Below are 13,932 nucleotides of genomic sequence, written 5' to 3'. Positions count from 1 at the left end.
ACATAATTTAGATTTTATCATTAAATAATTTGTAAAGTAAATAGTAACATATTAACATTTAAATCATTTCAGATTGAGATTTGGTCATAAACATAATTTAGGTTTTATCATAAAACAATTTGTAGAGTAAACAGTAACTATATTAACATTTAAATCATTTCAGATTGAGATTTGGTCATAAACATAATTTAGGTTTTATCATAAAATAATTTGAAGAGTAAATGGTAACCATATCAACATATGAATCATTTCAGATTGAAATTTGGTCATAAACATAATTTAGGTTTTATCATAAAATAATTTGTAGAGTAAATAGTAACCATATTAACATTTAAATCATTTCAGATTGAGATTTGGTCATGAACATAATTTAGATTTTATCATTAAATAATTTGTAAAGTAAATAGTAACATATTAACATTTAAATCATTTCAGATTGAGATTTGGTCATAAACATAATTTAGGTTTTATCATAAAACAATTTGTAGAGTAAACAGTAACTATATTAACATTTAAATCATTTCAGATTGAGATTTGGTCATAAACATAATTTAGGTTTTATCATAAAATAATTTGAAGAGTAAATGGTAACCATATCAACATAATTATGAATCATTTCAGATTGAAATTTGGTCATAAACATTGTTTAGGTTTTATCATAAAATAATTTGTAGAGTAAATAGTAACCATATTAACATTTAAATCATTTCAGATTGAGATTTGGTCATGAACATAATTTAGATTTTATCATTAAATAATTTGTAAAGTAAATAGTAACTATATTAACATTTAAATCATTTCAGATTGAGATTTGGTCATAAACATAATTTAGGTTTTATCATAAAATAATTTGAAGAGTAAATGGTAACCATACCAACATATGAATCATTTCAGATTGAAATTTGGTCGTAAACATAATTTAGGTTCCATCATAGTATAGTGTTTGTAGTAAAGAGTGCATATATAAAAATTAACATATCATTCCCAATAATATGATTAATTGGTCACCAACACAGCTTTTCTCATATTGTACATTTACTTTGGTAAATATTTTACATATTGTAAAAGATATGATCATTAATATAATTTGTACTGCACTCTAAAAAGGCATGTTTACACCCTGATACTATTGTTGATCATATCCGAGTAATGTGATGTTTATACCCTGATACTATTGATCATACCCGAGTAATGTGCTGTTTACACCCTGATACTATTGATGATCATACCCGAGTAATGTGCTGTTTACACCCTGATACTATTGATGATCATACCCGAGTAATGTGCTGTTTACACCCTGATACTATTGATGATCATACCCGAGTAATGTGATGTTTACACCCTGATACTATTGATGATCATACCCGAGTAATGTGCTGTTTACACCCTGATACTATTGATGATCATACCTGAGTAATGTGCTGTTTACACCCTGATACTATTGATGATCATACCCGAGTAATGTGATGTTTACACCCTGATACTATTGATGATCATACCCGAGTAATGTGCTGTTTACACCCTGATACTATTGATGATCATACCTGAGTAATGTGCTGTTTACACCCTGATACTATTGATGATCATACCTGAGTAATGTGCTGTTTACACCCTGATACTATTGATGATCATACCCGAGTAATGTGCTGTTTACACCCTGATACTATTGATGATCATACCCGAGTAATGTGCTGTTTACACCCTGATACTATTGATGATCATACCCGAGTAATGTGATGTTTACACCCTGATACTATTGATGATCATACCCGAGTAATGTGCTGTTTACACCCTGATACTATTGATGATCATACCCGAGTAATGTGCTGTTTACACCCTGATACTATTGATGATCATACCTGAGTAATGTGCTGTTTAAACCCTGATACTATTGATGATCATACCCGAGTAGTCATGTTATACCCTGATACTATAGTAGTGTCCTGTACCTTAGTAGTGTCCTGTTTTTACCCCAATACTAACCAAATAATTCACCGATTTTTAAGATAGTTTCTTTGCAAAAGGGACACCCCTGCTTCTGTTCCTCTATGGCCACAGCGCACACAGCACACAGTTTATGTCCACATGGGATGAGGAAAGAGTCTTGGTTTCTGTCGTAACAGATTCTGCAGTCTTTCTTGTGTTGGTCCATTGAAGATGGTGGTGATGGTGTTGGTCCAGAATTGGTAAAACTACATGAAGGTTGTTGACCATCGTTGACAACCATCCTCTTCCTCTTAAAGGACACCTGCAGGGAGAAAACAGTTTTAAAATATCCATTACAAATCTTTTCTTGTTTTACGAATCTTTTGTGGATTTTACTCGGGGGGGGGGGGGTGATCATTTTTTTGTTTTATTCCATGCTGTTTAAATATACTGATTAAGTAATACTTGTACCCTGGTGTTGAACAATCAACTATACCACCCTGGCAATTCAGAACAAGAAAGAAGGGGTATACAGACATACTTAGCATTGATCAGCTCTGATTGTGATAAGGGCATTCACTTTAGGAGCCAAGGTGCAATGAGGTGTACTGAGGGGTTAAATTTAGTCATAAAGATGTGTCTTTATTCAAAACTCACCTCAAAGGTCAGAGTGTTGTTAAAACCCTTATTATGAACAAGGACCCGCTGTTATGAACAAATGTATTGTCGACTGACTGATATATAGTGTGTACTTACTGTAGGTGTATCCAAATCAAAGAAAGATGAATCTTGGTGTTCAAGGTCAAATGGAACCTCTTCCAAGCTTGATGAGCTACTTGAAGAGTTATCCTTCTAAAATCATTGAAATAAAACATTATTTAACTGCTTTTATGCAATCTTTCAATAGTGGCAATTATTACACTGTACGATTGTTTCAACTCTGCAATCTGTTAAATGTTACACGCACTAATCTTGGGGCCGTCCAAATTTTCAAACTTTTAACAGTCTTACAAATAGTACTTATTGGGGGGGGGGGGTCAGAGCCAATGTACAAGTTTGAAGGTTTGTAAAATGTTGATGCATCAAGTGTGCATCAATTTTGAAACAAATGTTTTGAAAAATTGCTAAAATACTAATATAAAATATAAAATAGTCCTCAGGATTGCCTACACGGCTGGATCATTCAAACAAAAAGAATTGTATGTGCTTGTAAAAGGACTAATTTAAGTCAGAAATATGCCTCAAGATGGTGAGTATTAAATGGTCGTTCTTGGCACTATGGTAACCTTTCACATTTCACTGGGCAACCAATGAGATCATGAGCATGCCCAATACCCCCTTTAGTGACAAGAGAGTACCAGGCCCATGCACAAGTACCTTGATTGCCATGTAAAAGCACTTGCACATATTTTGTCAACAGATACAGTAAATATTTACCACCCTAAAATTCATACCAAAAACCTTTGTTAATAACCAAAAGTGAACAATATACTTATAAAACAGATTTTTATATATTATAGGTTTTCCCAGTCTTTTTTGGCAAATAAGCGGCCTATTAAAATGTAGCGTCATACCATTTTGTGCAGTCATTTAACTTCACTATATGTATTTTATAAGCAAGCGTTCTTTTGCATCATGCGATAAGCAACAAACACCATTCGATTTAACAAACCAGTCGAACAGCATTCAAATTCACAGCAGCATTTTCTGGCGTGCACTTGGTCATTCGAATTAATTTTCAGACCGGCATTTAAGGGAATTGTGCATTTGAATTGACGCTTTGTTGCTCTGATATTATTGTCACCCCTCCTAGAATTTAAAAGGTATAAAAACGGTTGAGTAGTTGTATGAGAATCATTGAAACACAGAAACAGTAATAAAGACGCAAAAATAAAGAAACAAAGAAACATGAATATAGAAACAAAGAAACATAAAAAAATGAAGCAAAGAAAAGAATCAAAGAAACAGAAAAAACAGATAAACCTATGATTTGCAACTGTTTCTTAGTGATTTTTTTGTAATGCTAAGTATGACAAATTGATTTGCGCTTAACGAAAACGAAAGTAACAGTTTTGTACAAATCTGAAGTTGGTCCTACTCTTCTAAATTTAATGTTATGCTGTATAAATTTGCTTGCCTCTACATGCAATTGAATGACGCTTTAAACCGAGTAGGCTAAATTGCTTTAATACAAATGCACGAAAGTGAAATAGGCCGCGTATTTGCCGAAAATTACCGGGAAAAAACCTATACTTAAAACAAACTAAATCATTGCCACACCTGTATTTCTTTAGTTTTGATGTATATTCTTGTCTTTGATCCCTTTTCTCCATAAACAGTGCTTAAGTCAAAGTCCTCTTTCTCTATTTCATGTCCTTGAAAGTTGGCCAGGCTGAATTCCATCTTACTGCGGGGCCCTTTTGAAGATTCCCCTGCAGGGAAGAAAAGTGGCACACAACCCTCAAGCAGCTGGACATAGGTTGCCTTGCGGTCGCACGTTAAATATCGGACTCCTCCTCCTTTCTGGCAGCGCACCTGTGTATAATCTTTCAGCTTATTATTCATATGCAGCCATCCTACTTGAATTTTGACTGATGGGCTTATCTTTTTGGTACTGCTTGCTGAAGCTGTCGGTTCAGCCTGCCAGACATAAGTGATACAAAAAAGGGTATAATTATTTGTCATCCTTCACATTCAAGTGGGACTAGCAGACAAAGGTATATTCTTATTTTTTTATTTTTTTTATTTTTTAATTTTTTTATTTGAGGGGGAGGGGAGTGGTCAGGTGGCTATTTTTAGAATGCTGCTGTTTTAAACTGTTTTAAAGGTATTTGAACGTATGCCAGCAATGTGGGCGTGATTAGAATCAGCAGAACTGTGGCTAATGCAGAGGGTTTGGGTGGGGGTCCGGATCTTTGGTTTAAAGGAAGTCAAAAGGACCTCCATTCATGTATTTAGACCCTTGAAGAAAGGATTGTATACAGGGTTGCAAAGTACATGAACGTATGCTTAAACCCACCTGCTTCCTGAGAGGAAGCTTGTGGGCAAAGTTGTGATGTGTTCTTTGTAAAGGTCATGCAGGGTTACAGCAAAAGTATTGATATACCAATTTAATGTTTTAAACAAGTACTTATTTATCCAAAGCAAGGTCAACAATATCTAGTGTCCACAATTAAAACCCAAGAAATGTTTATGACATTCAGTTGATATCCCCTACCACTTATATTTTATAATGAGTGCAATTGCTAAAAGGGCCTGTAGAAGTATCCAAATACAATTTTTTATACATGGATCGAACCCCTACACACAAATTGCCAACCCGGCCAGCTATCTATAATAGAACTTAATAATTAACTCAAGGTTGCCTATACTGCAGCAATGTATACATTCTTACATTCTTACCTTAAACTTCCCACGGATGCGTTGAAGCATGCTTGCCAATAGTGGTTTTGGCCCTACAAAAAAAAAAAAACCTGAGTTAAATTGTCACAATTTTAGACATCAAATCCCTCTACCTGGTGGGCAAACCATCTGGTTTGACAACCACCTCAATGACAAGCCTGATATTTAGAGGCAATGTATGCAAATGCCTTCATGGTCATTGTCTGTGCCTTTTAAAATGTACATTTGCCTGCATGTACGCACAACCATTGAGTGTGGCGTGTAATTTGACCTATCAGGCCCATGCACGCAATGAAGCCTGCCGACAGCAATTCAAAATTACCAAGCATGGAAGTTTTACAAATTTCCCATAATTATTATGCTTTTAACAAAAAGGGTATTTATTAATTGGAATAAAAGAGTGCAGGGTTGTGGCTGGGCCACAAATCTGCCAATCGGAAATGACCGTTTAAGACCGCATCACTACTCTTTTATTCCTTTATTAAATAACAGAACATCACTTTGGTAAAAACACTGCACCTTGTTTGCACAGTGTCATTTGTGAACAATGTTCGTTTTTTGGCAAATAAACCAAAAACAACTGTTAAGACAAACAGCCTCATTTATTCTGCTTCTTAGACACTAGCCTTTCAGGTTAATTAGTAACAACAAATCAAAAATCAGATTAAAGTAGGAAGAATAGCACGCCCAATAAATAAGTATAAATAATTTGTAACACTGAATTATTTACCTGATTCTCCATCATCGCTATCACTCTGTTGGGGATTGCCTGTTGCTTTTGTTGATAAGTCAAAATTTTTTTTATTATCAACCAGGAGGGCTACAGAAGGCAAACAGAGTGGGTTGGAAATAGAAAATATTACACACTGCTAAATTGGGTGCTGAACATAACATTTTGCATAATAACTTTGAATGCCTCTCTTTAAACAAAGGCTGAATGATTTGTATAAAATACACCAAATCATTTGTTAGAAAACATACATTTTTACTTGGAATGGAAAGTTTCCTAACAAATAATAGCATGAGTTAAGGATTCCAGAACTGTCACAACAGACAATATACAATTTTCAAGGAAACCATTAAAAATTAATGGGGGAAATGTTGTAGATTCTGTTGTAGATATTTACAAGTCTCTAGGATAAGCTCAAGTTCTGCCCCTTGAACATCTCTTTGATTGATTTGGCGCATAATATTTCTTAGTCTTATTTTTATAGTGTGGCAGTAGAATTTGGTTCTTCAACCAAGATGTTTTTTTTAATACACCATTGCAACGAGGGCAAAGTATTTGTTTGGTTACAGGGTTACACAGTGATATTTTTGTTGTTTATGTTTTTCTTCCAAATTGTCAAAAATATTTACATACACAAAGTTTACCATTCATTTGTTTGGGTACTTTTAGTTAAGTATTACTATAAGATAATTTACCAAGCCTAATAAAATAACAGACATAAACACAACAACCAATAACTAATAACAAATTGTTTTTAAAAAAGTCATTCTATAAACTCACAAACCTTTGCTAAGACGTTTCTTGTTGTCTTGCTTCAAATCTATGATAAATATTAAAAACATTTTTTTAAATACATAATCTTGCCTAATTGACTAGACAATTTATTGCTTTTCAAAAAATTTACTTAGTCCAATGAACGCCTATTCCAGCACCAGTTTCTAAGCAAATTTGCATTAAAAGTTTAATAAATAACAAATGCATTTTCATCTTGGTAAAGTGCAGTCTTCATAATATGAATATAACGCACTGTGAGGTTGGTGCGCGTGCTGTCTTAATAATAATAATGTGCGCAGGCAGACATTTTCATTATTATTCTATTCAGTAGGGCCTAATTAATTGTGCAGAACCAAAGCATGCCTTGGGTTTTCTTACAACCACTCCACTTACCAATTTGCAGCCTTGTTTTGCTGTAAATTGTTGGTTCATCTTGAAGATCAATGAACTCTTTCCATTCGTCATCGAAGTATTTAATGATCATTAGATCTGCTTGATTATCTGCCAGAACATCTTTGAAAGTCTATAACAAAACATTGCAGTCAAAACATATTTGAGGAGATTATTATGGTTAATTGTCTCTCAAAGGCAGGGTGTAATTTTGCTTGGTAGTTACACCACATAGTAATAACCATACAAATTTACTTGATGAAGAGCAGTCAGCACTGAAGAGCAGTTGATATTATGAAACATTGTTAGAAAAGACCCCTTTTAAGTAATGGAGTTTTAGAGAAAAAGAAACTTTTTCACGCCAAAATTTGAATCTGAGAAAGGCTTCACGCATGAAGCCTTTCTCAGACATCTGAAAGCACACAATGTAGCAAAGGTGATTTTTTATTCATTTATTTTCATTATTTTCTTGCAAATTTGTTGATCAAGTGAGCTTAAATTTTCACAGGTTTGTTATTTTTTCACCAAGTGAGGATACTGGTCTTTGACAATTACCAAATATATACCCTGCCATAAAAAAAGACTCTTTCTAACTTTCTATAACATATGTAATTTGATAAAGACTGCGCACATTATTCTGGCATAAATTTTTTTGGGCCGTTCACATGTTTGTCATATTTATTAAAGGCACACGTTGCCTTGGATCAGGCGAGTTGGTGTATAAAAAGCGTTTGTAACCTTTTGTTATAAAATTCATGATTCAGTATAAATTGTGACACTTGTGAATTTATAATAAATCATAAAATGTCTTTGACAAATCAATGTGCTGGGTCTACCATAAAAAAAAACACTTAGCTTAGTTTTAAACATATAAAAATTACTTATGCAAAAGAGTAAATGCTTACCTCTATTACTTTGCAAGTGACCTCCTTTAGGCCACATCCCTTAGAAACAAGGGCCTTTCTGGTGTGATCCAGAAAGGTAAACAGTACTGGCACTTTTTCCTCAGATTCAGAACAGTCCGATTCTGAAGACATCTTTATTATCTTGGATATATTTTACCTGGAAGTAAATTTCACACTGATTAATAATATTATGACTGGTTTCAGTGATAAAGATGTACACATCATTGACATATTAGTACTAGTTTCCACCAATCACTGAAACTGAATCAGTCTATATGCGGTAATAACAAACTATAAAATGCAGCTGTGATCAGAACCACAAAAAGGTTCTCAGTAATTGGGAAATTGTTTTACAAGCAAAATTATAAAACTGAGAATTAAAATTTCCACACCTATTTCTGGGTCGTCACTGATAAAAAAAAATCCTGGATCAACTGTTCTCGAACTAATTTTAACTAATTGCTTAGAAGTTGTTAAAATTAGGTCTATCCACTTAAGAAAATTAGACATTGTTAACACTGCATTATAAATTATTAGGGTTGGTGTGTGTGGGTCATGTGGGTACTACTTAACTATTTCACTAAATTGACTTTTTGAATGTTCTGCCCCCCCTCCCCAATAGATCGTGGCCAATTACAAAGAGTAAAGTAAACATTGATTTGATTTAACAAAACAACTGGGCAGAGATTTGCGCGAACGACGAGTTGAAGCTAAACAAATTATGTGGTCACCACCAGCAGTCTGCTAGTTACACGCAATGGCCACCACACACAGTTTACATGTACTTTTCATAATTATGTTACTGCAGTCGCATGGCAGTGCCATCAAATCACTCCTTAATTTTCCATGGTGATTTTCAGGTTTTCATGTTTGCCTTTTATACACCCAAAAGACAGTCTCACTACATTATTTGCTAATTTTTCATTGAATGTTCATGTACTCAGCTAAACATAAACTTTATTATGACAGCATTGACATAACGTCAATACATCTTTCATTTCATTTGAATATATTGTAATAAAAATGCAATGTTCCATGCACTCACCTCAGCATACGACACCGTTCGAATCATTAACTGTACAAATTTAGTTCAAGCTTGTGTCAGGAACCACCATGGGTAGAATTCTACCTCAATGGTTATATACTAAGTATGTATTGAACAAACAGGAAACCTATAACAAGCTCAGGTTTGTCTAGTACTGATCTTTACTTAACTTACCGAGTTTGCAGTATCTAGTCTACCGAGTATCTAGTCTCGACTCCCCCGAGGACTTTTGCAGTGTCTTCTTCGCGCTTGTTGATCAGGTACTAGTGCAAGTACTAATGTACACACAACGGGTTGCGTCTTGCGTGTGGCGAAAACCACATGTTCCAAACGTGTCTGAACTTGCCAAAAGGTATAACTTCAGATTATTTGTGTAAGTTGTCTTGGTGAGATAAATTATGTCAGTAAGTCGACATAGTACTCTCAGTAAGTCGACTTGGTGAGATAATAAATTATGTCAGTAAGTCGACTTAGTACTCCCAGTAAGTCGACTTGGGGAGATAAATTATGTCAGTAAGTCGACTTAATATTTTATCTAAGTCGACTTGGTGAGATACATTATGTCAGTAAGTCGACTTATTACTCTCAGTAAGTCGACTTGGTGAGATAAATTATTTCAGTAAGTCGACTTATTACTCTCAGTTAGTCGACTTGGTGAGATAAATTATGTCAGTAAGTCGACTTAGTACTCTCATTAAGCCGATTTGGTGAGATAAATTATGTCAGTAAGTCGATTTAGTACTCTCAGTAAGCCGACTTGGTGAGATAAATTATGTCAGTAAGTCGACTTATTATTTTGAATAAGTCGACTTAGCAAGATAAAAGATGTCGGTAAGTCGACTTAGTACTCTCAATAAGTCGACTTGGTGAGATAAATTATGTCAGTAAGTAGACTTATTACCCTCAGTAAGTCGACTTGGTGAGATAAATTATGTCAGTAAGTCGACTTAGTACTCTCAGTAAGCCGACTTGGGGAGATAAATTATGTCAGTAAGTCGACTTAATATTTTATCTAAGTCGACTTGGTGAGATAAATTATGTTAGTTAGTCGACTTAGTACTTTCAGTAAGCCGACTTGGTGAGATAAATTATGTCAGTAAGTCGACTTAGTACTTTCAGTAAGTCGACTTGGTGAGATAAATTATGTCAGTAAGTCGACTTAGTACTCTCAGTAAGTCGACTTGGTGAGTTAAATTATGTCAGTAAGTCGACTTATTATTTTGAATAAGTCGACTCAGCAAGATAAAATATGTCGGTAAGTTAACTTATACCACGAAATAAGTCGTCTTGATGAGATAAATTATGTCGGTAACTCAATATGTAGGATGGCACTCCTGGAGCTCCGTAACAATCAATTCATGGGTTTGGTTTATTCTTCTCAATTCCATTCTTCAACTTTAAATAAAGCATAGCAGCATGAAAGGTGTGTGGGTCGTGATTTATTTACAATGTCATAGGCTTCACTTGAAGTTGTATGAATTTACAAAAAAGGGACTGAAATTTACTTTCCTTTGAATTATTAAGACGGAACTAGTAACAAGTACACAAGGTGAAGGCATAAGTCTCCCTTCACAGTCATTTTGGTCTAGATATCTCCACAATCATAGTGTTGTCATTATAATATAAATATTGTTAATAATGTTCAAACTATATAAACTAGTGGTACTCGGGGGGGGGGGGGGCTGGGCTAAAAGTCAATTTCATTTGGAAAGGCTATATGGACTTTATTTTTCTTTTATTTTATACCTTAACAATTCAAATAAATCGTCATGTTAATAAAAATGTTATTGTTTCCTTTTCCTTTTTAGTTGTGTTTGTCCTGTCTTGTCGGATTGTTCGTTTTCAGTCTGCTGCCGAAAATATATTATTTGCATAGCCCATAGCGGCGGATCTGAAATGTCAGAAGGGTGGGACATTTTTCAAAGATAACACTTTGAAATTATTTAGCATTTTACCTTTAAAAAAAACGCACTATTACAAACAATCCTTCTCTTCGGGTCACATAAAGGGGGCGGTCCGGGCGTAGACCCCGAATGATCTTTCGATATATGGGTATAGAAAGGCCCTCAAGCTGACAATGACTTTTTATTTTTGAAATTCCATCTTCGACTGTCGTTTTTTCTCTGTATTTCTTGAGAGAATTTTTTGTAAATCTCCAGATAAATTTATGTTTATTATGCAAACCCAAAGCTTTGCAGGTCTACATAAATATAGACCATGGCAGCAGTGACATCACATCACGCAGTGTTGTATGATTGTACGTGTATTTGGGTAGACTTGACTCAAGTCCCAATCTCGTGAGAGTCCTTTTATGTTCAGTCCCAACGCCTAATGTCAGAACACCTTTGCGCTGCATCCCCCAACCACTGATCTCTATTGCATTTAATCGACTAGTAGATCAATGGGGAACTTTAGACTATCTGCCAGTCACCAAGAGAGGGCGCTCTTCACCAGGTTATGTCAACAACTTAGGAATAGGAGAAGCATGAGTGACGGTCACTGACAGCAAATACCTTGTGTTTTGCGTGTTTTTGATTTTGTATTTAGATTTAGCCAAACTGTATTTTGTTTTTCATAACACATTGCCAGCATAAACCGAACTGTTCTGGAACAGGACGTACTGGACACGAGTTCCCCATGGATAACAAGCGGTGTGCATGAGTTTCTGGGAGTGTTTCTTCTAGAGTAATTAGCAAAAATTCCAAAATGCTGACCTACCAAAAGAAATCTGAAGTTTAGTTGTATGACAATGTATCTGATTTAATTTTCAAGAGGCTGAGAGACTTCTAAATATTTTTTGAGTACTTTTTAATTTTTAGCATTTACCATTGTTTGCTATAGGAGTTGTGCACCCTTACCTGGTAGGTCTGCTGCCCTCTAGTGGCAGAGCTTTCAAAAAGTCTCCCATTGTCTTAGTTGTCTGTCGTGGTGGTTAAGAAAAGGAAACCTGTCTGTAAAGTACTTCTGGATAACTTAATGTGAAAATTAAATCTACTGTGTATTTGTCAGCAAATGCATCTAATCAAATACAAATACAAATATTAATCAAAATACTAAGGATTAAATAGGTCCATAGGATGGGGCTGCAGTAAGTCGAGCCTGTGTGTGTATTTCAATAATCTAAAGTTTGAACAAAAGTCGTCTATTTCAAACAATTGTTCATACAATATGAACACATGCAAAAGTGGTATTGAATCAACTATCTTATATTTAATGTTTCAGAACACAACATATAAAAAAAATACAATATACTTCAGTTCGTTTGAAAATACAAGCCAACTTGCTTAAAAATATATGAATACTTGTTTTTAACTCTTATTTAACAAAACAACTGTTTTAAAAATAGCTTTAAAGAGCACTAACTGTAAATGAAACAATGTTGACATATCATATCAAGATAATCAACATAATTTAGGTTTCATAAATGAAAATATTATAAAGTATGTAGTAAAGAGTAACCATATAAACATTTAAATCATTTCAGATTGAGATTTGGTCATAAACATAATTTAGGTTTTATCATAAAATAATTTGAAGAGTAAATGGTAACCATATCAACATATGAATCATTTCAGATTGAGATTTGGTCATAAACATAATTTAGGTTTTATCATAAAATAATTTGTAGAGTAAATAGTAACCATATTAACATTTAAATCATTTCAGATTGAGATTTGGTCATGAACATAATTTAGATTTTATCATTAAATAATTTGTAAAGTAAATAGTAACATATTAACATTTAAATCATTTCAGATTGAGATTTGGTCATAAACATAATTTAGGTTTTATCATAAAACAATTTGTAGAGTAAACAGTAACTATATTAACATTTAAATCATTTCAGATTGAGATTTGGTCATAAACATAATTTAGGTTTTATCATAAAATAATTTGAAGAGTAAATGGTAACCATATCAACATATGAATCATTTCAGATTGAAATTTGGTCATAAACATAATTTAGGTTTTATCATAAAATAATTTGTAGAGTAAATAGTAACCATATTAACATTTAAATCATTTCAGATTGAGATTTGGTCATGAACATAATTTAGATTTTATCATTAAATAATTTGTAAAGTAAATAGTAACATATTAACATTTAAATCATTTCAGATTGAGATTTGGTCATAAACATAATTTAGGTTTTATCATAAAACAATTTGTAGAGTAAACAGTAACTATATTAACATTTAAATCATTTCAGATTGAGATTTGGTCATAAACATAATTTAGGTTTTATCATAAAATAATTTGAAGAGTAAATGGTAACCATATCAACATAATTATGAATCATTTCAGATTGAAATTTGGTCATAAACATTGTTTAGGTTTTATCATAAAATAATTTGTAGAGTAAATAGTAACCATATTAACATTTAAATCATTTCAGATTGAGATTTGGTCATGAACATAATTTAGATTTTATCATTAAATAATTTGTAAAGTAAATAGTAACTATATTAACATTTAAATCATTTCAGATTGAGATTTGGTCATAAACATAATTTAGGTTTTATCATAAAATAATTTGAAGAGTAAATGGTAACCATACCAACATATGAATCATTTCAGATTGAAATTTGGTCGTAAACATAATTTAGGTTCCATCATAGTATAGTGTTTGTAGTAAAGAGTGCATATATAAAAATTAACATATCATTCCCAATAATATGATTAATTGGTCACCAACACAGCTTTTCTCATATTGTACATTTACTTTGGTAAATATTTTACATATTGTAAAAGATATGATC

General features: G+C 33.3%; 1 protein-coding gene across 1 annotated transcript; it reads right to left on the bottom strand.

Annotated features, from left to right (window-relative positions):
* Positions 1-1,917: 1,917 nt before the first annotated feature.
* Positions 1,918-9,456, bottom strand: LOC139943060 (uncharacterized). The gene is made up of 9 exons (XM_071939870.1): positions 9,347-9,456; positions 8,128-8,284; positions 7,226-7,355; positions 6,843-6,878; positions 6,059-6,148; positions 5,329-5,381; positions 4,207-4,566; positions 2,683-2,778; positions 1,918-2,248 (listed from the first exon to the last, which is right to left on the bottom strand). Exons 2-9 carry the CDS (start codon positions 8,257-8,259, stop codon positions 1,979-1,981), a joined length of 1,167 nt encoding a protein of 388 aa, XP_071795971.1. The 5' UTR covers positions 8,260-8,284; positions 9,347-9,456; the 3' UTR covers positions 1,918-1,978.
* Positions 9,457-13,932: the final 4,476 nt, after the last annotated feature.

Source organism: Asterias amurensis, chromosome 10 (assembly GCF_032118995.1).
Source record: "Asterias amurensis chromosome 10, ASM3211899v1".
NCBI classification, from domain to species: Eukaryota; Metazoa; Echinodermata; class Asteroidea; order Forcipulatida; family Asteriidae; genus Asterias; species Asterias amurensis.
This window is presented reverse-complemented; position numbering and strand designations above follow the sequence as displayed.

Coding starts and splice junctions, on each gene's coding strand:
- LOC139943060 (XM_071939870.1), bottom strand. CDS start 8,259: ATGTCTTCAGAATCGGACTGTTCTGAATCTGAGGAAAAAGTGCCAGTA. Junction 7,356..8,127: donor TCACTTGCAAAGTAATAGAG/GTAAGCATTTAC, acceptor GTTTTGTTATAG/ACTTTCAAAGATGTTCTGGC. Junction 4,567..5,328: donor GCATCCGTGGGAAGTTTAAG/GTAAGAATGTAA, acceptor TATGTCTGGCAG/GCTGAACCGACAGCTTCAGC.